The sequence below is a fragment of the Rhagoletis zephyria genome, unplaced genomic scaffold (assembly GCF_001687245.7).
Source record: "Rhagoletis zephyria isolate East Lansing unplaced genomic scaffold, Rhagoletis_zephyria_1.1 Rzeph_scaffold_00312, whole genome shotgun sequence".
Taxonomy (NCBI): domain Eukaryota; kingdom Metazoa; phylum Arthropoda; class Insecta; order Diptera; family Tephritidae; genus Rhagoletis; species Rhagoletis zephyria.
The window spans coordinates 115,179-142,375 of NW_016157396.1; the positions used below are offsets into that span (position 1 = coordinate 115,179).

Here is a 27,197-nt window from a genome sequence, read left to right on the forward strand (position 1 = left end):
CTCTGCATGCAGACATATTTTTATATGCCTATTTTTCTATAGTCTTTTCTCTTCAATTTCATGATTAGTAAAAATCCTCTACTCATGCAAACTTTTAGATCTCTATAAACTGTCTTCATTCAGAGCGATTAATATTTTTTTTGTTAAGTAATTAGTCAGCAATAAGCATAATTATACACCTCTATAAATTTTCATATTTAGAGCAATTTCGCATTCTCTTTTTGAAGTACGATTTGTCTTCATAAAGATGATCGTCAACGCTCTTCAGTCATATAATTTCGGATTTCGCTAGATAAAATAACACTTTCTTTTTGAAGTTATAAGCCTCTATACATTTTTCTGTGTTGATATTTACTTACTGGCGTTTTATTCAATCGCATGAAAAGATGGAGCCCTGAGAAAACTGTGTTGCAAATTGGTAAAAAAAAGAAAACGAAATTGTGTGAAAAATTAAATTCCACAGTGGCGATAATTTCTCTTTTGCACACTTTGAATTTCTCGAGGAGAATTCGGGTTTATGATTTTTGTTTTCAAGCCAATATCGTTTTTGGATTGAATCATGAAAATCAACTGAAAATGTGTTTTTTATCTTATCGCTTTTCAACCAATATGTTATGTTATTCCATTTCTGGGACCATTGTTTTTGGGAACTTCCCAATCTTCTTCTTCAGTGCCAAGACGTCCATTTTTGCAAAATTGGCCAATCTTAAAAGATTTTCTTCGACTTATTTTTATAAAAATTTCAACAAGCGTTAACGATTGTTTGATTGAAATGCAGAAAAGGAACTCAAAATGAGCAAAAAGTCTTCGCTTCCAACGAAATGTCATTTTGTAGATCAAAATTTTGCACTAAGAGACACGTAGAGAGAAACAAAAAGGANAAAAAAAAAAACAAAAATTGCATGCTAACTTCGCGCAGCAAGCCTCTATTCAGCAAAAACAGTTGTGATACGATCTACTCACAAGAAATAAAGAGTTCTATAGTTCCCTAACAGTCCCGAAAAAGTTCCACTGAATTGTGCAAAAACCTAAAAATACCTAGTTGAGAAGATCACCCTTAGGCCGAGGTCACGCAATAAGCGGCAAAGCGGCTGAGCGGCTTAAATATAAAACTTATGACCTCTCGACCTTAGAGTTGTAGTAGTTCTGATGTCAAGATAATTCACAGATACAGATAATTCTGATTAATTTTTAATCCAACTTAAAAATTCAGAAAACTACAGCCCACAAAAGTAAAAAAAATGCGAGTATTGAAAATTCAAACTTCTAGTAGTTCTGACCACAGTTAATAACAAAATAAAAAGTTCAGCGGTTAATTCTAATACTTTTTATTCCAAAATGAAGATTAGTTATTAAAACTTCAGCCACAAAAACCTCAAAACAATTTCGAGTTTTAAAAATTCTGAGTTCAGTACTTCCGACATTATTGCGTAATTAATGCTCTGCTGCTCTTAAATTGTGTAAATTTTTTTTGTATGATTTAAGTTTGTCTGGGTAGAAACTATAAAATTCGTTAAAGTATTCTATCATAATCCAAAAAAGGCCATGAAATTACTAAGTAAGCACTTAGTGCGTAGCAGTTAATTTTCAATAATGTCAATTATTAGGACTGTGATCAGAACTACTAGAACTCAAAATTTTTAAAACTCAGATAATTTTATAATCTCCATTTCGGAAAAAAATTATTAGAAATATTTGAAAATTTTTGTTTTTTTATTAGCAGGGAATGGATTTTATGGAAATTGCCTTTTTTCTGCTAAAGAGATAGAGTATATTCGATTAACAATGTCCACGATTTAGCTTTCCCTGATTCCATATATACACATTTGATGTTGCCTTTTTTAAGATATTTGCCTTTTTTGTCTTGCAGCTCTGAAGAAAAGCAAAAACTCCATATAAAAGGACGTAATGAAATAGCTAAGAAATTTTCTTGTGTCAAATTTCTTTAAGGCAGTACGCTGTTCTTAAGAAATTTGCTACGCTTTGAGGGCCAGGTATTCCACTGGGTCGTAGTTTTAAAGTATGTGCAAAGGGACCAGGTTGCATACTAGTAACTTGTTATGCTGACCTGTAGCACTTCAAAAGTAAAGAACTGATATATGTTTTGAGCACGACCTCTTCGTGGGCCAAAAGGAGTAGTTGTCTAAGTGGTCCGATGTTATGCAGCGGTGGATCAGAAGAGGTCCCATGTTATGCAGCGTTGGACCAGAGGTGGTCAGGTGCAATGACATCGCAATGTTAATGTTACCATATTTTTTCTATATATTTGTACCACTAGTAACCAAACTAGTGTTGGTGACAAGGTAGCGTGGTCCTGTACTAGTATTTAACCTAGTCCCACTTTTTGCAGGGCGCATACTGGCCTTTAGTTGTAAAGTGCCAGGAAAAGGCCCTTATTCCTGATAATATGAAGGTTTTAAACCTTCCTTATTTAAATTGGGCGCCACTTGTATCAACTCATGTCGAGCGCACGTTTAGCACATTCAAGGCTTTTCTTCGCGAAATCGAATGAAAATGCTGGCAGAAAACTTCAAAATGCATTTTGTGGTTCGATGTTACTACAACTATAGAGATTAATGTTTTGTGAGTTAAAAACTCGAAAGGAGAAAATAGTCACAGATTCTAAGTAAAAAATTTTCATATAACACCGTAAGACAGTAAATTTTACACACGAAAAAAATCAATATATTCACAAAACTGGGGCCATATATAGTAAAACTCTGATTCTAGTTTATCTCTCTGTCGTTAAGATATATAATATCAACGCCAAACTCATGGAATGCAAAACATACACATTCTAATGAGAGAAATTCAGTTTGTATGGGAGGTGCCACGCCCCCTTTTTCAATAACTCCCATTTTTTCCATAAGCTTGGCGTTGATATTATATATCTGTATACTAAGTTGCAGCACTATGCGATGAATACTTCCAGAGATATGTTGTGTGAAAACTTTAGTTTGTATGGGAGGTGCCACGCCCCTTGATATATCGAAATTATTCTTCTTCTATTATCATCCTTTGAGGGTCTAGAGGCGATGTCCGAAATCTCAAAAATATCGGTACAGCTGTTCTCGAGTTTTTCGATTAGAAAAAAACGGCTTTCAAAATATATATCGGTATAGATGGGAAATTAAAAATATTTTTTAATTAAATGTTTCCTATGGAAAAATGTTTATGAATAGTTTTTTAAATAATTGCATAAATAAAAAGGCAGAGCTTTTTTAAAAAATCGCCACGGATAGATCGACGCAAAATTTAATTATCTTTTATTTAAAAAAATATACTTGAAATCGGTTCATATTTGGGCTCTCAAAATTTATTTGTCAACAGCAACCTTTTTTGCCCCACTGTGTGCCGCCAAGGCGATACATAATTTTTATTTTTTCTGTTTTTGGTTTTTCTTAATTACGAAAAAGGCTCTGTGAAGTGCAGAACCAAATCAAACGACGAAGAAATTTGATTCAAGCTGAACATTTGAAGACACATTTTTAAAGCGGCTGTAGCTGAGTGTGTAGAGATGCTTGCTGTTATTTGATGATCCCGTCAGAGGCAACATGTTAAAATAATAATAACAATTTTTGTTTTGCATCTCCGAATTATGAAAAAGCATCTGTGAAGTGCAGACAATAAAAGTATTTAAACGAAAAATCGTTAACCAAAAGTTTGGTTAATGTAAACAAAATTGTGGTTAATATTACCAAATCATTGTTGAAAATATCTCAACTAAGGCATTGTTAATATTAACCAAATATATCGTTGATTCCTTTTCAAGTTTGAACTTGGTAATATTAACCAATTTTTGCTTGATTTTTATCTCAGTGTACAATATACATACATAAATGAAGATACTGGAATCATTAATATGGAACCATGTATGCGCTCTAAAACAAACTGACTGTATGATGTACGGTGTAAATACTTTAATTACGGTTGCCAGACGTTCTTATTTGGGAAGGCCAGTACTGAATTTTCACTCGCTGTACTGAAAATTTTCAATTCCCAATTCAGTACGCAAATTTCCTTATTTTTCGGAAATGTGTGCTGATTTGTACTGATTTTTTAACCTCGATACTTTTAAGCGCAAAAATTCTGAAGCTATTTCACATTATAAAAAAACAGAATCACCCTATTTTGTTTCTCAAAGGTTCTATTCCATTTCGTGCACATACGACAAGGCGAATTAAATTCGCCTTGGTAAATTCATTTAACTGGCCGTCTTTATATACTTGAAAATCTCGCTTGCCAATAAAATCGTGTTAGGCGAAGTTACGATAATACGAAGAAAATTGATAATATGTATTAGATGTCAAATTGACAATGATAAAGACAATATCGTTTTCAGCAACCGCCGTTAGTGTATTTCGGCGTGAATTTCGTATCATTTATTGAAATATCCAAACACAAACCAATCTTTCATAATCCTGCAATTTTTTGCGATTATGTCTCGCAAATAATTTGCAAATACCTAACTCACTGTTTATTCGATGGTGAAATTTTTTTTCCAATATTGCCTGATTATAAAAAGGTAACAATATGATCCTCCGAAAAGAAAAAAACCTAAGAATGGCAACGTCTTGCGCTTCTTTGCAAATAATGCCACTAATCAATATTTATTTGAGTGACTTAGTTATTTGCAAATAAAAATTTAACTCAGCATTTATGCAGCGAAGTTTACCATTTTATTGTAATTTGCAAATAATACGTGCGTATAAACGTAGTAAATGACGCAGACAATGAGAGAAGTGTGAATGTATAGCTATTGTCTTGGCAAAATTGTCTTGTGTAAACGCGGTGCTAGATTTTCGCCGCGAATCTACTGATTGTCAAAATGATGTGTTTATTGTACATTTGTTATGTTCTTATTGTCGTTGCGAGTAAAAGTTGCGTTCCCTAACTCGCAAGGAGTTGCAAGAATTTACAGGAATTTACCAGAAAGCGTTCCCGTACTCAGTTCTCTGGCTTCTTTTGCCTTTTGACAGTTTTACAGGTTTTAAACCAGAAAAGTTGGGGAACGCAACTAAAATTGGTTCATTTGAATTTGTAGTAAAGCAAACACAGTTTCAGACGCTTCAAAACGCGCGAAGTGCTTTACGAAGATCAAGAGCATTCAGGAAAACTACGGTGCTATCTGGTAAATTGTTATTCCCTGATCTAAATAGACGTTATATATTGAAATCAATTTCTTGTATAGCTGCTCAGTTTTGTACTAAACTGTGTAAATATAACTACGTATATACTATTAGCTGCTCCTGTGTTTTTTTCAAGAATTGTATAAGTGGAATTTGAACAAGCGCCAAAATGAACAGTAGTAGTAGCAGTAGTGAAAGTGAAACATCACCCAAGCGGAAAGTTCGACGGGCATTCCAGTTCCAAACAATATGGGAAAACCAGTTCCATTGGGTGAAGAGAAGTAGCAAAACTACAATTTCGCGATGCACTATCTGTATGAGTGACTTTTCGGTGGCGAACGGCGGTATATGTAACATGCGCAAACATTTAAAAAGTGCAAAGCATTTAAAACGTTCTATGGCAGCGTCCAGCCAACCATCTGTGCCGCAAGTTTTCAAACATCAGGATGGAAAGTCATGTAGTGCATTAGCAGAGGATACATTTGCATATCACACAGTGATGCACCCCATAGCTATCTATCTGCAGATTGTACAGTCAAGCTGTTCAAGCATTTATTTTACGATTCAAAGGTTGCAGCTCAATTTACGTGTGGAAGAACAATATGTACAAAAATTTGCGAAAATATTTTGTCTAAATATTCGGTAGATATGATTATCAAAGATTTGCAAAATAATCACCCCTTTTCGATCGCAACGTAGGCTTCTAATAAAGGTAATATTAAAACCTTTTCTTTAATAGTACGGTATTTCAAAAAAGAAACGGTATGAACGTTAAGCTTTTAAGTTTTTACGATTCAGATTCGGAGTTATCTGAAAAGATTGCAAACTTTATTAAAGTAGAACTAAACCAATTCAATTTAAATATAACAAATGCAACTAGTTTTTGCGCAGATAACGCAAATATGAATTTTGGAGCACATAAGAGTGTGTTTGTTGAATTGCAGAAAGACAATGTCGACAAAATTGGCGTAGGTTGCTTATGCCATGTTATTCACAATTCTTTTAAAAGAGCATTACCTGTTCTTAAATTTGATCTTGAAACTATTGTTATTAAAATTTATAACGAGTTTGGTGCTTCAACAAAAAGAACTGCATGTCTTAAAAACATTTTAGAATTCTGCGATATTGAATGGTCAGAAACTCTGCCCCATGTTCCGACCAGATGGCTTAGTTTAATGCCAGCTATAGAGAGGCTTTTCAAAAATTATCCTGCAATTAAAACGTATTTTGAATCGCAAAATGTTTGTTCCAGTGTTTTAAAAATATCTTTCGAATGTAGTGCAGCTGAAGCATATTTGGGCTTTGTTCATAATATACGAACAACACTAAATTGCTGCAATAAAAAATTGGAAGAAGACAATTTAGTTGTAATAAATATTTATCAAATAATGTCTGATTTGCTGATTTTCCGGCCATATAGCAGAGTCACTTCGGACAAATTGTGATAACCAGGAAACGGATTTTATGGAAATTGCCTTTTTTTCTGCTAAAGAGATAGAGTATATTCGATTAAGAATGTCCACGATTTAGCTTTCCCTGATTCCATATATACACATTTGATGTTGCCTTTTTTTGCCTTTTTTAAGATATTTGCCTTTTCTACCTTTAAAAAAGTGATTATAGCATTTACAATTTTTTTTGTTAACATTAAAATATATAGACATGCCCATGCGGCTTATAGAAGCGCAGGGCCCTCTTGCCAAATTGGTGTTGAAAAAATTCAAAGCCGTTTTCTCAGCTAACGTAGGCTTGAAGACAATAAGGGGTGTGATAAAATTGTAAAGAGCGAGGAAAACGCCCTTATTCCTGATAACACGAACGTTTTAAATGTTCCATATTTAAATTGGGCTCCACTTGTATCAACTTACGTCGAGCGCACATTTAGTACATTCAAGGCTTTTCTTCGCGAAAATCGAATGAAAATGCTGCCAGAAAACTTCAAAATGCATCTTGTGGTTCAATGTTACTACAACTATACAGATTAAAGTTTTATGAGTTAGAAACTCGAAAGGATAAAATAGTCAAAGATTCAAAGTACAAATTTTTCATATAATGAAACTAGTTCATAGTTTTTCCCTTTTTACTTGTAATATAAACATTTCTAAAAAAAATATATTTTTTGATTGTTCTTCGTATTTTCTGTATTTTTTTAGTGCCTTATTTTGCTTTTTTTGTAATATCTTTTTTCTTTTGCCTTTTCCTGCCTTTTTCGCTATTTTATTTTGCCTTTTTTACAATACCTAGTGCCTTTTCCTGCCTTTTTCGCTATTTTATTTTGCCTTTTCCAGCCTATTTCGTTACTTTATTTTGCCTTTTTTATAGGGTTTTAGGTCCTAAAAATCCGTTCCCTGGTGATAACGTTAGCCAATACAATTTGTTCAATAGAAGAGCTAATATTTGTTTACTAGAGTTGGTTAGCTACCTGGAAAAAAAATTCCAGTACGATAATAACAAATTTGAAAAATTGAAAGTATTTCGTTTAGAAAGTGAAATAAATTTCTCTCAATTCACGGACACAATTAATGATTTCTATATTAAAGACATAGATTTGGATTTGCTATTTGATGAATTTGTAGCCTTAAAAAATTTTCTTGCAAACGAAAATAAAGGTTCAAATTTTGAAAATATTTTTAAATAGTGGCTGTTTTCCCCAGTTTGAAAAAATCTGTAATGTTATTTTTTCAATCCCACATTCCAACGCAGCCGTTGAGAGAATTTTTAGTTTAATGTTTGCAGCGTGGCGTAAAGATAGAACTCGCCTTTTAGTTAAATCAATTGAAAGTGAACTCCAAATAAAAGTAAACTGTGCTGAAATGTACTGACTTTTTAGTGCTGAAAAAGCCGAAAGTACTGAATTTCGGGAAAAAAATCTGGCAACCGTAACTTTAATTGTTTTGTATACAAGGGCGTAGCCAGACTCTCACCTAGGGGGGCCGGAGTTTATATAGAGGGAAAAAATATTTGCAATAACTTTTTGTTTTATATATAAATACAAATTTTTGGGTTTAAGAAAGTATAAGCTTTCTGGTATCCTTTACAACGATAACAATTTTTTAAAAATCGGTTTGTAATTCTTTTGTTTAAAATATTTTTTTTTTATATAAAAAGAAGGTATTTTTTGTTTTAAAGGGGTTTAAAACGATACCAATTTTTTAAAAATCGGGCAGTAATTCTTTTGTTAAATTTAAAAAAAGGTATTTTTTCCTGTTAAGTGTTTTTTTTATTCTTATATGTTTATATACGAAGTATACAAATATGCATATCAGAAGAAAGTAGGTTTTTAAAAATTGGTTAGTAACTTTTTTATTTAAAACATTTTTTTTATAAAAAAACGGTATTTTTTCTTTTAAATGTTTTTTCTCAAATTTTTACATACGAAGTATACAAATACGCATACGAAGAAAGAAATGAAGAATGAAAGAAGAAATGAAGTTTACAACGATACCATTTTTCATCAGTTCAAAATTGTTTGAAATATAAGGTTTTTAATTTTTCGAAGACCCGGCCTTTGACCGCTTATAGCACTTGTAACATAAATTTGCACAAACAAGTTATATACCATTAAAATATGAGTAAAAGGCGGACGACGTCTATATTTTTAGTTATTTACATATAATAATAAAAAATAATTTTTTATCAAAGGTCCTATTTCAAACTTTGAAGGCCCATACTTCAACTACAACTTCGAAAAACCGAGAAATTACGTTTTTACCTATGACTCAGTCTCTAAAAATAAATGGTTTGGTCCAATACCCAGCCGAGTGCTGTACAGTACAATAATTCCAGGTTTTTTTTAATCTAAAACTAATAAAGTTAGAAGGACGAAATTCGAGGATGTGGTAGTTAACATATTAGTTCTTGACCTATATTTTTTTCAAAAAAAAATGTTTGGAAATTTCTAAGGATATTCAAGGATAAAGTTTTAAAAGGCCATTTTCAACACTTATTCGTCCTGGTGCACCAAAAAATAATTTTTTTTATTAAATTCTACAGAATTTTTCCTTTTAATTGATACCCATATTGTTACTCTACAATACCCTAAATATTTTAAATAATTTTTTTATTAAATTCTACAGAATTTTTCCTTTTAATTGATACCCATATTGTTACTCTACAATACCCTAAATATTTTAAATAATTTTTTTATTAAATCATATCCAAGAAATTTCACAGTCCTTTAAAAAATCCTGACGTCAGAGAAAAATTAAAAACGCAGTTATACTATATTTGGCTCCTAGTTTTGTGAATATATTGATTTTTTTCGTGTTTTAAAAATTTTAGGTTTTTGTCGCACGGTATAATGAAACTAGTTCATAGTTTCCCACTATTTAATAATAATAATAGATTGGCGCTTACACATATGTTAGTGTTTTGCTGAGCTTCTCCTCCAAATTGTGGCGTGCGCCTTGAAGTTGTCACACAAAGCGGAGGGACCTACAGTTTCACGCCGACTCCGAACGGCGATTGTATTTTTATGAGAAGCTGTTTGTCATGGCAGAAATACACTCGGAGGTTTGCCATTGCCTGCCGAGGGACAACCGCTATTAAGAAAAAACCTTTTTTCTACATTTTTTTGCGATGTTGCTTTGACCAGGGCTTAAACCCAGCACAGCGGAGTGGAAGCGCGCACTGCTTACCACTACACCACAGCGGCCGACTTGTAAAATAAACATTTCTAAAATACATGTATTTTTTATCATTTTTCGGGTTTTTCCTTTTTAGTGCCTTTTTTTGCGTGTTTTGCGGTTTCTAGTGCCTTTTCCTGCCTATTTCATTATTTTATTTTGCCTTTTTTATAGGTGTTGAGGTCCTAAAAATCCGTTCCCTGGTTATTAGACTCTGATCAGAACTGCAAGAGCTCTGAATTCACACAACTCATATTTTTTTGAGCGTTTGAATTTTTAAGTTGGATAGAAATTGAATCAGAATCCTTTTTTGAACTTTTAATTTGGCATCAGAACTACATACAAAACACCTCTAAATTCTACAAATTGATTGATGGTCTGTAGTTCTTTAAATTTATATTTTAGGAAAAAGCTGATGGGAATTATTTGTAGTAGGGATGTTGCGAATGTGGAATTTTAGACACGCGGATGCGGATGTTTAAAAGCTAATATCCGCGGATGGGAATGCGAATGCGGATGTCAAATATTTTTAAGAAATAATTTTGGTGAGTACATTAGGTAATTTAGGTAAATAAAAAATGGAAAAGTTAATAATGTTTTTTTATTTAGTACTTCAATTAAAAAATTGGAACATTGTATTTAAGAAAGAATAATTTTGCAGCTTTTTCGGGTTACAGCCTGTTACCTAACGGGTCGTAAATCAAACCTGCGCCAGTAACTAACTACTCGCTCGAGGCGACAAACTTGAAACTTGACAAAATTGTAAATTCGTTTCCATTGGCTCTGCACCAGTTGAGAGGACTTTCAGTTATATTTCTTTTTTTATTGCGGTGCAACAATTCCTTTTTGGGAATTGCATCGGGATGTATCCTCCTGTCGGATGTATCCTAATGATTTTCATCTTCACAATCTAGCATCATGGTAAGATCGTTGTTTAAACACCGTTATGCTCCAATTTAGTACCAATTATTTTGATTGTTTTAGAATTTGGAGAATCTTTTACGTCATCAGCGTTTTTCGATTTTAGTTTTTGTAATTCATTTTTAATCCTGTCTTCTGAACTGGTTTGAAAAATGTGCGCTTATATAGGTGGATATGGCAAATAAATTGTTATTTTCTAGGAATGAACATTTCGAAGAAAATTCTGTTTTGAAAGTCGTGGCTGCCAGCAGAGTTAGTTTAAAATCTTGTTATTTTGTTAAAAAGGTACCCCGTTTCTTTACAATAATTTGAACTATTGGAATCACGGACGATAACGGCCTCAGATCTGCTTAGTTCCCGGGTGACTTCTTGGAAAGGTTCACCTGTAATGAATACCTTTTAATTAGTTTTTTTATTGCTTAGCTGAGCTCGACTTTTTCTAGTTGCAGGCAGTCACAATTAATTACTCACCGCTGTCGGTAAGGGCGTATTTCTCATTGTCGCTGAAATGCAAAAAACCACTACTAACTAAATTTTTGTATTGCCTAAAACGATGTGGGGACTTTTGATTCGATGAAATGCATCATAATCAATCAAAAAGTGAATTTTGGATTTTTAGTTAGTCACGGCTTTTTGTATTTCAGCGACGATGTGAGTTAAGCCCTTTTCATATTATACTAACGATATGTTACATACCAAGTCCCATACCTCAACAGATATAAAATTCACCTTGAATTAATTCTTATTTAATTTGTGTCAACTTATTTACATATCATTTTATCTTTATTTCGATGCATGCTAATTTGGACAATTTACACAAAATTAAAATAAATGCTTTTCGAGCTGAAAGACTAATAAAAGGAAACACGGAACTTAAGAATAATAAGTTTTATGAGAAAAAAATAATTACACTTTTCTATGAAAAAGAAGAAAAAACTAGCGATGCATCCAGTTTTTTCAACAGACCTTTAACAAATAATATTCGATAGTTACGTAATTCTTACCTAATTAAAGGTACAAATAGTCGACTCTCTTTATAGCCAGCCGTTGAACATTTCCGCTGGAAATACCTACTATTATCTTACTCTTTGACTTTAATTTACGAAAGAACATCGACGTAGGGGACAGTCTTAACGTGGCATCTCCACAGGCAAAAAAATGTTGGCTAAAATTTTTTGTTTGCCAGATATACGTTTTATCAGTGCACTTGCACAATATTCGTATTCGCAAAAGCTCCGCATTGATTATTGCGAATTCGAATATTCGCAGCAACCCTGATTTGTAGGACTCTTTATTTTGCCATTAGAACTCCTGTCGGAACTTCTAGAAATCTGAATTGTTACAACCTAAATTTCTTTTAGGTATTGATGTGCCGTAGGTTTTTTGGTTTTAAGTTTTTAGAAAAAGTTTGTAGGGATATTTTGTAGCTTATATATAGGGTTATAATTTTTTTAAACTTTAATTTTAAACAGTTTTTTTATGTTAATTTTTTTCAAAATTTTTCGGAACTGTTAGGGATCTTGAAACTCTCTATTTCTTGTGAGTAGATCGTATGCAGTCTGTTTTTTTATGCTGTTCTTTTGCTGGTTTGGCTGCAGAACTATTGCCTTGCAACCAGGAACTCTAATTAGAAAGTAATTAAAAAAAAGGCTAGCCAACTTTACACGGGTCAAGTAATTTATTTTAAATTTGTTTTCGTAAAGAAATATATGGAAAATTCTATGAAAATAATTGGAAACAGGTGGGTAGCGGTAACCGAATTAATGGATGGCATAAGAAGTGGACGAAGTCCGTTATTTCTTCTTAAGATCTCAATGCATTTAATTAGCTTAATACGTTTTTATAACACTAGTTGGGAAAAAAGTGGTCAAAGTAATGACACCATATAGGGTTTGGTGTGCAGTAGAGGGTTAAATTTAATTGATTTATCAATTAACATTACAATATGGGTGTCAAACGAAAACTTTACAGTACAAACAGAATCAAATAGCTGAGCGAACTTCGCCGGAAGAAAGTTCGCTGATAAAAAATTAAAACACACTGCAGTATATGCGGCCGTTGTGGTGTAGTGGCAAGCAGTAGGCGCTTCCAGTCGCCCCTCGGCAGGCAATGGCAAACCTCCGAGTGTATTTCTGCCATGAAAAACAGCTTCTCAAAAATACAATCGNAGTCTGTTTTTTTATGCTGTTCTTTTGCTGGTTTGGCTGCAGAACTATTGCCTTGCAACCAGGAACTCTAATTAGAAAGTAATTAAAAAAAAGGCTAGCCAACTTTACACGGGTCAAGTAATTTATTTTAAATTTGTTTTCGTAAAGAAATATGAAAATAATTGGAAACAGGTGGGTAGCGGTAACCGAATTAATGGTTGGCATAAGAAGTGGACGAAGTCCGTTATTTCTTCTTAAGATCTCAATGCATTTAATTAGCTTAATACGTTTTTATAACACTAGTTGGGAAAAAAGTGGTCAAAGTAATGACACCATATAGGGTTTGGTGTGCAGTAGAGGGTTAAATTTAATTGATTTATCAATTAGCATTACAATATGGGTGTCAAACGAAAACTTTACAGTACAAACAGAATCAAATAGCTGCGCGAACTTCGCCGGAAGAAAGTTCGCTGATAAAAAATTAAAACACACTGCAGTATATGCGGCCGTTGTGGTGTAGTGGCAAGCAGTAGGCGCTTCCAGTCGCCCCTCGGCAGGCAATGGCAAACCTCCGAGTGTATTTCTGCCATGAAAAACAGCTTCTCAAAAATACAATCGCCGTTCGGAATCGGCGTAAAACTTTAGGCCCCCCTTTGTGTGACAACATCAAAGCGCTCGCCGCAAATCGGAGGAGAAGCTCGGCCAAAGACTAACATATGTGTAAGCCCCAATCTATTATTATTATATGAGATTGCACACAACCAAAGCGATGACGAAGTTCATCTGACGAAATTCGACGAGAATTGATTTATTTTTAATTTGGCCGTTGCCGCCGGTAACAAAATCGGCAGTCAGTAAAAAATAGATTTGTTTATCCTCTTTTCTAGCGGAAAGTTATCAGGAAGAATCAAAATTGAAAACTTTGGGGATTTATCTTTACGCTTTTTTATTTCTATATTTTTACTTGTCATTCAACTAATGCGAATTTCATTTCGGTTCTGTTTTACTGAGCGAAATGTCCGAAAAGTGCCGACGAAATTCGCTCAGCTATTTGATTCTGGCCGTTACTATGAGTTGTCTCCATTTTCGATGTTCGCTGTTTATGGAAGCACGAAGATGGAATGAGAAATTCGTATTATGAGCTATGCATCCGTGTCGAAATTTTCCTTGAGTATCGAATTCTCTGAGCCTATTTCGATGATTTTCAGATTTAAGTCAAGGAAATATTAAAAAATAGTCATGTGCAAAATTTTAGTAAAATAACTTCAAAACTGAAGGAGTTATTTATAAAATAATTAAGGTTTAATCAAATTTTCAAGTACCGCTGTCTCGAAAACCGGAGCCAATCTGGTAAAACGGGGGATGGAATTGAATTTAGAACGCCTTAGTTAAGTGAGTTCAACTTTCAAAATATTAGCTTAAATTTACAACTTCTTTCTTTGTTTCTGTTTCAGCGTTCTAAGTGTTTATTCCTCGTCTAACTTTTGAAGCACTTGATGAAAATGAATTACACTTATATATATCGATTAATTAAGAGATTACGAATAGAAAACATATTTCTTTCGTCGCTGCGTCAACAAAACCAGTTATTTGATTTTTGTAAATTTTATTTATTGCATATTTTATGAACACTAAAGGGTGAACATACCAAAACTGCGACACTTAGAAATTACTACCAGAAACAAACTAGAAGGCTTTGAAATTATAAATTTTTTTTTTGTATTATACAACTTGGAAGTTTAGATGTCATTAAAATGTTAAAATATTAGTTATTATTTGCTCCATACGCAAGTGATCGGTATTTTCATCGCACACGCGCCATCATGTTCTGCACGACTGCATCATCGACATTACGCGATGCGCACAACTACTTTGTTTTGCACTCTTCAATAATTTTCACTCTTTCACCTGTTTTCTTCAAGATTCCTTTGACAATTGACCAATATTCCCCAATAGGAAGTGGCTCTGGGCTATTGGCTGGGTTGCAGTCGTGAGGTACAAAATTGATGTTATTTGCATTATACCACGGCAATGTGTCCTTGGCATAGTGGCAGGTTGCCATGTCCGCCTAGAACGATGGCCTACTCCTTATCTGTTGATAAATGACAGAAGACGCCTTTTGAGGCACTCATCCCGATAAACTTGATCATTCATTGTCCCGGATGGGAAAAAAGGGCTGCTCTTACGGCCGCAGGAACAAATAGCTTGCCAAACCATGTGGTTTTTGGAAATTTGGACTTCATTTTCAGCTTACAACTTTCAGGGGCATCTTGACGACTTGCAGCAGTATAAAAATCTTGACCTTGATATATTTTGTATTCTTAAAGCAGTTGTATTAGTAAAGCAGTTGTATTTTTTAATTTACATAGAATTCATACAACTTCCCAATGCGGGATTTCGCTGTAACATTCTACTTTGCGCCTCGGTCTGGCGCTGTTTGAGCTGTAGAACATCTCAATGAAGCTTTCCGCTTTACCTTTTGTACGAAAAACTGCGATCTCCGTACGGATTTTGCAACATAACGCGACAAAATCTTCGGATCTCGCGAAAACGCACTGAGGACCTACCGAGCACTGTTTTTATCACTTTGACCATGCTAACCCCCGCTCCCTGGTTTTCTCGTAACTGTCAGGCCTTATTTGTACCGATTAAAACCCTGCAAACTGTCGAATAGTGCACTCTTTAATTTTTTAGCAATTTTACGTGTACTTAAGGCCGGATCATTTATAAACTCGCGCAAAATGGTTTGCCTCGTTTCTAGCTCGGTTGCCATTTTTAACTCAACTAGGAATGAAATTCAACTGAAATTTCTTCTACGTTCAACTAAGGTCATGGTCAACTTATGGTATTTGAATTTCAAAATATTGAATTCGTTTTGGGTAAGTTATAAGCTTCCCAAAGTGTCGCAGTTTTGGTGTGTTCACCCTTTATCTATTGCCCAAATTTTTACATTTGCCGTTTAGAACTGATCAAACACAGCTATGTGCTCGCAGTAGAGATGGGATGGGCACGGGCCTAAATTTTCAGGCCCGGCCCGGCACGGGTGCAAAATCAACTTTCAAAAACACGCACAAGCCCGCACGTTAAGAATTTTAGTAGGGCCCGGCCCGGCACGACGGTACACGCCCCAGCCCGGAAATAAAGAGCCTTTTATTGTATGTATACATATGTACATATTTTTAATTTTGTATTTATGTCCATATGTATATTTGTTTAAGCGAATCAATATTTTACATCACAAATTTGTATAATATATTTTCTGGGAAGTAGAAAAAGTGGAAGGTATTTTATGTACAGATATGTATGTAAACAAAACTACTAAGTATCATATATTTTCTATCGGTTTCCAAATATTTCTTTTTTTGCTTTTCTCTTATCAAAAGACAAAACAAAACAAAAGCTGATCTAAATTTTTAGTATTAGCAACGGGCTTTTTCGTGCCTTTTCGTGCTTTCATGAAATTTTACTGAACGCCCAGGCCCGCACGAGTTCGTGCTGACAGCAAATATTCCGGCCCGTGCCCATCTCTAGCTCGCAGTACTAGAAATACTCTAAAAAACTGTTTTTGATCGCAGATGAGTGTGCTTTGATTTCGATGTAAAAAATAATTATAAACCAATTAAACAAATACATACATATGTATGCACATACCACTTACACTACATAGATTGAAATTCAACAATTAACAAAGGTGAAAAGTGTGGAGGTAGGTAGCGTCCACTCTACATTAGAAAATGTATTCAATCCACCAATGGATTACATAAGTCGTATGCGACAGGCGAGGCCATCACATCCTTATATTGTTAATTATCTAGAGTATACATATGAAATTTTTTCTTGTATATACCAGCTTTCATTGGATATCAACCATCCAAACTTTGAAAAAGTGCATTGGGTCAAGTTAATACGCTGACCGAAGAAAATAGTTCGCATCTCTGGCAATTTAATGGTTTGTACAAAGTATGTGCCCACTCATCACTTTGCATTATTTTTTATTACAACAATCCAATAAAAAAGTTTCTGACCATTTTACACTACATAACAGGAGCGACGGGCAGTTAAATAGTCGAGTTCTCAACTTCTATACAATGCATCTAGGCCTAATGGCAGTATTATGTAAAAATTGCATACGATTCTATACCGCCAAAAGCAAATTTAAATCGTGTATAAAAACAGCTATATGCTTTTAAGCGGCACAAATGTTGATCACGTCGTAATTGGTCAAAAAAATTTATTTTTTTTCCTAAATCAATAGCATATTTTTAGTATATATATTTTTTTTTAATACGACACTTGCAAAATATTACCTAAATATTGGCACCAGGAATCAGTTTTTTGCCCTCCTTAAAAGTTATTAAAAAAAATATAACTGTTTTTGTTGGCGCAACGACGATTTGTGCCCACAAATTAAAAAATTAGATTTTTTTTGAAAGTATACCATTTTTTTTTAGATTTGCCCATATAGCGAAGTGTGAGGGAAATGTGAAAAGTGTATGATTTTGCGTTTGTTTTTTAATTTTTGGTGGCTGGACACTAATTTTAAACGATTTTTTATTAATTTCATGCAACTCTAAGGCCGTGAATACTAAACATCAGCTATGAAAGAAAATCTCAATACTCAAGTCTCAGTCAGTCTAAACATACACCCCTATTCTGCAACTCTTTCGTATTCGGATTTTGCTACGAATCGTAGAAATAGTATGCTGCAATCCGAATCGTATTTTCGAACATTCGAAATTCGTAACAATGGTATGCCTAAAAACGAATTTGCGTAATTTTGTACGAAAACAATTGTGTGTCGGAGGCGAAATAAAAGATGTAAATAGATGTGTGCTTACAAGAAATATTGGTGGTGCTCATTTAAACAGATTTTGCCTTTCGCATATACGTATGTTTTTATCCACTGCTTCATATAAACGACCAAAACAAAATCTTTGTCTTATAGAGAAACTTGGGTCCGGTTTAGTTATTTGTAGTATGATTTTCGGTTGTTGTGTCCAAACGCAAAACCCGAATCCAGAAACTTTAACATACGCGTGTAATAAAGGATTCACATTTTATTTAAGATAAATCTTTCAAATTTCCTACCACTAGCTTATTAATAAACTCGGTTTGCACTATGTACTTTTTTGCAAATTTCGACGTGGGTTCTGGGCAAAAATACTGTGGACGGTGTAGCCGGAGTGATATGTTCAAGAAATGTTGTATACATTCGACATGCGGAAGCCCCTCTTCCCCGCAACACAGAAAGGAGAGTTCTACTTAGTAAGGGTTATAATTCTTAAGAGCGGCCGAAGGCAGAAGCAAGCGCAACAGGTGGTGGACCTAACAAAGTGCATATTTTCAATGGCTTGGAAGAAGCTCTTATTGCATTAACTTGATTGAGAACCAGAGCTTCAGGCATAGGATGAGTTCTAGCTTGTGGTTCAACAATTCAACCAGAAGCTGACATAGATGCGCCCATGGTGACAATGCCGGACAGCTCCGCATACCTTTGTGAATCCATCGCCATAGCGCCCTCTTACTCTGCTGCTAGAATTGCAAATGCATCAGAACCCTTAATTTTCCTCAAAATATGTAAAATTAACCAATTTTACAATAAACAAACACATGATGAGTGTTTTTTTTTCTATTCCACTTTGTTTTCCTTCATTTAGCTATCTTCGAAAAACAACTGATAGCTGGCAATGCTGCACATGTTTTTCGGCAAGGGTTGCAGCATGTGGATTTTTCGTTTTATAGGCAGCAAAGTGAGAATCAGCTGCAAAGAAGAATATAAAAACAAAATATTTTCGCTTCTGGCTTAGTTGGCATAATGAGTAATCATTGGCGATTTCTTACGTAAGTTAAGTTCAGTCTACACTAACAGAACCTTCTTGTCTTGTGTAGCAGGTCTACAAACGCCTCTTTGACTAGTAGGAAGTAGATAACTGTAGATAACTTTTTTAAATATATTGTATGCCAAAATATATTGGAAAGACTACACTTAAACTCTCCTAAACGTTGTCTGCTCCGGTTCAGTTCCACTAAGCTCACATTCTCTGATGATTCGTCGAATCATAACNTTTTAAATATACTATGGTGAATAACCTAAACGAGCGAAAGTTACAAAAGCGCTATTCTTCATCGAATGAGCGTCATAATTCCAAATGAAAATTCGTTCGATCAGCACCATATTTGAAGATCGAATGCAACTCATAATAAGGCCCTGTGTTTATTTTGAAAATATTATTGAAGATGGTTGCCATCTGTTTAAGTTGTCAAATTAAATAATAAGTAAAGTGAATTATTACAATCGGAATATTTTATGTGTAAAAATGAACCAGGAAACTCAACCCTGGTTTGACTTATAAAAAATTGTTTACATTTTATCCATAATAAATAAATTTTTTGTAGACAAGTGACGACAGACAGAACGAATTGGCAGATGTGGAAGATGTTGCTTAACTCAGATTGATAAAATGTGAAATTTCTATTAAAAAATGTTTCTTAATAAACTTTTCGTTTCATAACAATGTTATATATATTTTATTTCCTCACGGCATACAGTGTTTCGACTATATGGAGGCAGGTGGAAAAAAGTCGTGTTGACAGTTGATTTAAAAACCCGGTTGGACTTAGAGAGGGAAAAGTACGAACGGTACATTTCCAAAAAAAAATAAAAAATAATCGGCGCGATACTGACTATTCAATTTAGATGCATTTGGCGCTGAACCCTTTAAAGCAAGTGTTTCTTTTTCCACTGTAATCAATTCTTTAAGTGGCGTGGAATATTCAGGTGAGGTGAAGGTATTTATCATTTATTTGGTATTTTCCTATTTTTATCAAAAAATTTTCTTGGAAATATAGATGTTAAAGAGTGGAAAGCAGAAACCAAAAACTAACATAACAAAAGGAAGAGTACAAACTAAATTTCATCAACATCTTACAAAAATTAATGTTTCCTGAGTGTAGGGCGTAGCAATTATTTACCAAATTTCATAATTCGATATTCTTAAGTAAAATTAGAGCACATGTCAAGTTTCAGCGAAATCGGTGCAGGTTAACTATTATTTCCACCTGCCTCCATATAGTCGAAACACTGTGCGGCAGGAAAAAATTATTTTAAAAACGTACTCCGATTTTAACAACCCNACACTGTGCGGCAGGAAAAAATTATTTTAAAAACGTACTCCGATTTTAACGAAAGGGTTTTTCGTTTGAACTCAAATTGTAATATCAATTAATAAAATGATTAAATTTAATTAAACTTTACAAAGAGATGGTAATCCTTTTCAATAAGTATCCCATACACTAACCTAGGTCATAAATTGTCTGCGTGCCAAATTTTCCGTTTCGGCCGAAGAAGTAACCATTATTTTTTTTCCTGAAAAAGATGACCATTTGATGTAACCATTATTTTATTTTCAGAAAAATATGACACTCTGCTCGATTAGATGCAATGAATATTTAACTTAAAGTTCCAAAAAGGTCCATGTATGCATACAGAACCCCAAGTTGGTTGAAACAGTCGCTTACTACCGATTGCAAAAAATTAGTCCAGCAGTAGAGTGATAAGTAGCTGCGCCTTGTTGTTAAGTTACTGGCCCAATGCAGGCTTGCTTTGCTTGTTTCGCTTTGAGAACTGTCAAGTTATNGTTACTGGCCCAATGCAGGCTTGCTTTGCTTGTTTCGCTTTGAGAACTGTTAAGTTATTTGGCATATACTAAAACGTATGAAGGCTGACCAAATGGCAGTTTCAAATAGGCAAATTTTATTTTAAAGCGTTTTGTAGGCTTTTGACAAAAAGGTATGTTTCCGTTCTTAATGAATTCAAACAAACTTCTGCACACTTTTATGAACATAATTTTGCTTACATAATTTAAAAATATATACACTGAACCAAAAATCCATCTCTGGATCAAAGAAAAACGTTCCTTACTTTAATGTCGAAAATTTTTCCGAATGAGTAAAAAATTCTCCCGAATAAGTAATTTTTCTTTGCAGTGTGTAAAAACGTACACGAAAATATGGAACCGTGGATGTAATCATTTTGAAGAAATGTTGGGCATGAGAAGAGGATAAAAATTCTTTAGTGCTATTTCGTTCCCATTTTTCTTCATTTTGATTGCTGTTTTTCTTCAATTAAGAGAATTTTTTTTTTTTGAGTGTATAATATAAGTAATTCAAAGTTTAATAAAAATTATTCTGTTTCCATATTTGTATTTAACACATAGTTGGCTGAAATGTTGCTAAGTCCATTTTTACAAATTTGACGGAAAATTTGAATACAAAGTTTTGCGTGTTTAAAGCAAAGCAAAACTAAATCTTTTTAAAAGATTTAGTAATATTTTGGCCTTAACGTATTTTCGGGGTCTCATTTGGACTTAGAAAATTGCCTTTCCTTGAATATAAACGGGAAAAAATAAAACAAGTACCTTAATTTCTCTTGTTGCTTCCTTTATCAAAATATGAGGTTTCACAAAATGTAGACTAAGCAACTTTTCACGCAAAGCTAGCGATATTTATGATGTCAAACTACTGGTCAGTCGTCTCTTGATTTTTTTTTTGTTTTAAATGTACATCAAGCAAATTAAAGTTAGTAAGGCATGCAAAGCAAGCCTGCATTAGGCCTGCGCCTTTACGAGCTTGTGATGTGTGTGGGTTACTTCAATAAGTTCAGCGAAGAGATATTTGAGAATTGCATAGAAATAGATGTCATATTATGCGCATGTGCGAGTCGGTGCTCGCTGTAATCAATTAAGTACGAGTGAATCGCCCTTAAACACAAGTACGTATATGTGTTCGATGTACTTGACGTAGTCCGGGAAATGTACAAGTCGCTTCATCATCTAAATCTTTGTCGTGGCCGTTATTATGATCAAGAAACAGACCCTTCATCGGTTTTTAGTAAAAATAAACCAATGTGTTACAATGAGCTCACAAAATTTACTAATAAAATTACTGTCTTAACAACCCATTAAATGTAAATAAGGGAGATTAAAATGTGAACAAACCCAAAAAAAACTGGAACTCTTTCTATGTACATACAATATTTCAAAAGTAAGAAAAAATAGTTATCGCACTAATAAAATTTTATAATAACTTTCCTTAATTGACAACTTAGTAAATCTTAATTTAAGAGTTATAAGTAGGAAATAACTTATGAAAATCCTACAAATCAGATTTTTTTTTATAATCATTGTTATGTTTTTCCACTTACCTAAACTGTGATCGCCTTGATGCGCACGAGCGTGATCTTGGCCGCGCATACTGCTGTGCTGCTGACTGCTGTGATTGGGTGAAGTCCATGATCCCGGGCCCTGAGGAGAGACAGACCGGTTCGAATTCATTTGGTCCATAGCCGCTGCCGAGAGGTGTTGCTGTTCCGCCACCAATGTTGGCGATTCCGGAGCATAATTCTTCGTCTGATAGATCTCCACCTGGGCTGCTGTGACCTAGATAATATAATACATGTGATTTCACACATACATATGAATATGTAGACGGATGTATATGTACACTCAATCAATAAAGTTTACGTAAATTTTTTTTTGCAGGTGTTGCTTCTTTTTTCCACACAACGTATGCCCGAATTCTAGGACACCATGTATCTATGAGATTTTCTTTTAACTCGGTATGATAAATATAAACTTGAAGTATGTATGTAAAAAATTGTTAATGACAAAACAAAAGCACTCAATATTGCAGCACTTTATAAGGAAAACTGAATTAATACTAAACAGGGAATCCAATCCCGCACCATTTTTGGGGGATCAGAAATGAGGGATCCGCGGGACTACAGAAAAAAATTAAATAGACGAATGCGAGTTGTGAACGGGCTTGCCAAAATGTTCGTCGTGCATGACTATTAAATATACATCATTTTACAACCCAGTAGATAATTTCAGGAGCTAAAAAACCTTCCGAAAGGCCCTCTTGATAGTGGAAGGCCTTCCAGAAGGGCTTTTATAGGACGTAATTCAAAAGGCCTTTTGGAGGAGTTCGATCAAATTAGCTTCTTTAATTTATAAACATCATACAGTTTTGAAGTATTTGCTTGAGGTTTATATTTATTTATTTATTTATTTATTTATTTATTTAAAGAAAGGGGTTGTATCTGTAAGACTTTTTTGTCTTTTATAGTACATCAACTGGTTGGTAGTTACACAAAATTTAATTCCTTAACATTACGCTGTGTAAACTTAAAACTAAGAGATCGGCAAATTGAAAAAATTAATATATATATATTAATTTAAAATACTTAATACTAAATAATCAGCNGTAAACTTAAAACTAAGAGTTCGGCAAATTGAAAAAATTAATATATATATATTAATTTAAAATACTTAATACTAAATAATCAGTTAAAAAGAGAAAAAAATAGAAATAAATTAATTTATTTAAAATAAAATTAAAACTTACTGCTAAACATTATAAATTAAAAGTCCTCGTTTTTATTAAATACATAATTGGAGCACAGAAATTTAATTAATTAGGAGAAAAGAGACAGAGACAGAGAAAATAGAACAGCCATATCACAATCACATTCATCATAAATTATTAAGATAATTATGAGTTATCACCTTGTAGTTACCCCTATTCATAACAGCCTTGAAATATTCAGGGATGGAATTCCAGAGCCGAAGAACAGCCTTGATGAGGGTAAGTAGGAGTATTTAGGGAGAATCAGATTATGATGCCTGCTTGACCTTGTTAATTTCAACTTCTCGTATAGGTACCTTGGGGTTTGGAATTCTATTAGCTTGAACATAAATATACAATTTCTAGCGGATAGGTAATTAAAAATGCTGCATCCCAGAATTCTGGTTCTCCACGAAGAGATGTGGTCTTATTTTCTGAGGCCATTTTATGAGACGAAATAGAATCAAGTTTGCTATAAACAAGCTCAGAGTACGTTATTTGCGGTACAATGAGTTGAATAGCTAACTTTCTTCTTGTCTCCAAAGGTGTAAATGACGCTGACATTCGTAGTCTGCGTAAAACAACATAAACATTACTTACAACTTCATTTATGTGGTCAGAACAGCTTAACATAGAATTGACAACGAAACCTAATTTTTTTATTTTGTCAGTAAACATTAGGGCACTATCACCAACAAACAGTTCTGGAATATCTTCCACATGTACTACACTACTACTACTAATTGGCAACACATATGACTTATCAGCATTTAGACAAAGACAATTATCACGAGCCCATTGCGAAATTGCTGACAGGTCACTATTAATTTTGAAACACAAATCTTCCACAATACCAACACGNTCACGAGCCCATTGCGAAATTGCTGACAGGTCACTATTAATTTTGAAACAGAAATCTTCCACAATACCAACACANTATGTGGTCAGAACAGCTTAACATAGAATTGACAACGAAACCTAATTTTTTTATTTTGTCAGTAAACATTAGGGCACTATCACCAACAAACAGTTCTGGAATATCTTCCACATGTACTACACTACTACTACTAATTGGCAACACATATGACTTATCAGCATTTAGACAAAGACAATTATCACGAGCCCATTGCGAAATTGCTGACAGGTCACTATTAATTTTGAAACACAAATCTTCCACAATACCAACACAACAGGACAAATACAATTGAATGTCGTCAGCATATGCGGGGATATTGACATACTGACACACAGAGAAAACGTCATTAACAAAAATACTAAACAAAAGAGGACCAAGGACAGAGCCCTGTGTGGGAGGTCATGATTTACTAAGTCAAACGCTTTAGAAAAGTTCAGGAGGCAAAGAAGAGTTAAATCGCTATTGTCAAGTCGTATCCTTATGTCATCAAGAATTTTCAGCATCGCCGTAGTGCAGCTATGCTTAGGTCTAAACCCTGACTGCAGTGGGGATAACAGATCATTTTCTTGAATATATAATGAAATTTGCGCTGCCATCAGTGACTCACACACTTTCGAAAACGCTGGCAATATACTTATCGGCCTATAATCACTGGGGCTAGTAGCAATACTCTTTTTGGCAATAGGGATTATTACAACCTTCTTCCATTCTGTTGGGAAGTATGATGTTGTGAAGCAGTGATTGATAACATGGGTTAGTATGCCCAGAATAAATGGCAGCACAATCTTCACAAATTTTCACCAATGGCATTGGACTTGATACCCATAACAGACTTCAAAACTTCTGCCTCGGTTACTCCGCCAAATTCAAATGTTTCTTTAATGATAAAATTGTTAGTAAAGTTTTGAGCTGGAGGACTATTACTGCTCTTAATGGCGCTAGTGAAATAATCATTCAGTACGTTAGGGTCAATTTCACATTCAGCCTTAAGTTTTCCGTGCACATTTAAGTTTTTCAGATTGCGCCACAAGTCTTTTGATGGGAGGGACGGGTTCAATATGGAGTTCCAGAACAATCATTTCGCACGTCTTATAATGGCGGTAGCGTTGTTTCGTGCTAGTTTGTACTGTGACCAAGCAAAGTCAGTATTGTTTCGTCTCCATATTGCATGTAATTTATTTCGAACTTTTATAGCGGAGCTGACTTTATTATTATACCAAGGACAAGAACTATTCATAGCCTGAACAGCACGTAATGGAACATGATCATAATATAATTTGGTCAAAGTTTTGTTTAGAAAGTCAAGTTTTGCATCTACAGTTTCAACGTACCAACAGTCATCCAAGTTGACATTTGACAGACTAGTAAACAGATCACTAACATTTACAGATTTCAAATCACGATACATAAAAGTAACACTTTCAACAGTACTATTAAACGCAACATCTAATGCACAGAAAATTAGGCCATGGTCAGAAATAAAAAACATTTGGTCGAATTTAAGAACATGGTGTAGACTAGAGGTGATAATAAGATCTAATAGGCTAGGATGCGAATTGTTGGCATATCTTGTGTTACTGCAACTTAAAATGTATATTGAAATTCATTTGTAATGCTTAATAATATAAATTTATACATTCGCGTAAATTATAAATGGATAAGCCTTGCTGCAGGGAAGCATTTTTCAACTCTTTGGAATGCCTTTACTGCAGAAGGCCTACCTAAATTATCTTCACTAGCTATGACGGGGGAAACTAGCTTAAATTTTGTACATTTATCGATTTTTGAACACATTATACAAGTTTAGAACAAACGTTTTCTAGTATTAAACACCATCCTTCTTCTTCTTTTTCTTATTTTGCGCTGTAACCGCCTAAGCGATTTTGGCTGAGTTCAACAAAGCATGCCAGTAGTTTCTCTTCTGTGCCAACTGACGCCAATTGGAAATGCCAAGTGTAGCCAAGTGCTTCTCCACCTGGTCTTTCCATCGCAGTGGCTGCTACCAACAGCGGGTTCCGAGTTGAATACTTTCAGAGCTGAAGCGTCGGTGTCCATTGGAACGACATGACCAAGCCAGTGGAGCCGCTATATTTTAATTTGCTGCACTATGTCCACGTCGTTGTAAAGCTCATACAGATCATCGTTCCATCGTCTACGGTAATCGCAGTCCCCAACGCGTAAAGGCCTGTACATCTTTTTTAATATTAACAATATTTTGGTTAATATTAACAAGGCCTTGGTTGATATTTTCAACAATGATTTGGTAATATTAATCACACACAGATGCCTTTTCATAATTCGGAGATGCAAAATAAACATTTTGATGTGTATACATCTTTGGTTTCGGTAGGGGTAAAATTTGCGAAGCTGTAACGCATATCCCAGCACAAAATTTCGAAGGGCTTAGCAAGTGTATTTCAGCGTAAAATTTTTATTTTCATTAGAAGCACCCTGTGTTCGCTTGCCAAATGGTTGCATACATTTAGGCATATGCATAGTAAGAGGAAAGGCGCTAAAATTGATTATTAGCCGTCATCAATTCGCCATCAGTTAGCAAGTGGCGAAACGAACGAATGAGGTACAACCAAACTTGCTATCGTCTATCCGTGCTAGCTAACTTCGTTGTTGCTTTCTCATGCAAAATTTTTCGTTAAGCGACCGGAACTCAAACATAGCGAGCGAGAAGTGGCGAATCGACGACAGCATGGCATCCTATGACACCCACAATGCACAAGATACTAATTCCTTATTAACAATAGGACAATTATCGGGGAGGCTCAAGAGGCCCACAACAAACTCTACCGAGAAAATTATTCCCGGAATTTTCTCGTGAAGTATGTAACCGTGACATATATAACCGGCTGTTGATGAGCTCGGACTCGTTTTTAAGCACTATTTCGGTTTATGACCAAAAAAAGAAAAAATATCAAATCGTTTTCCCCAGACATTGCAACACATATTAGGCCATTTAAATATATTTTAACTGAATATTTTATTAAAAATACCTTTACAAACCTATTTGCCTTACTAGCGTCAATTTTTGTTTACTTTAACA

At 34.3% G+C, this 27,197-nt stretch overlaps 1 protein-coding gene across 4 annotated transcripts in view; it reads right to left on the minus strand.

Moving 5' to 3' along the window:
- The window catches only part of Cdep (Chondrocyte-derived ezrin-like domain containing protein), a 306,470-nt gene that overhangs the window by 108,489 nt on the left and 170,784 nt on the right, over positions 1 to 27,197 (minus strand). For all 4 annotated transcript variants that reach the window (XM_017610410.1, XM_017610411.1, XM_017610408.1 and 1 more), the window contains one exon: positions 22,025 to 22,259. In XM_017610410.1, coding sequence (XP_017465899.1) covers positions 22,025 to 22,259 — 235 coding nt within the window. The remainder of the gene's footprint in view (positions 1 to 22,024; positions 22,260 to 27,197) is intronic.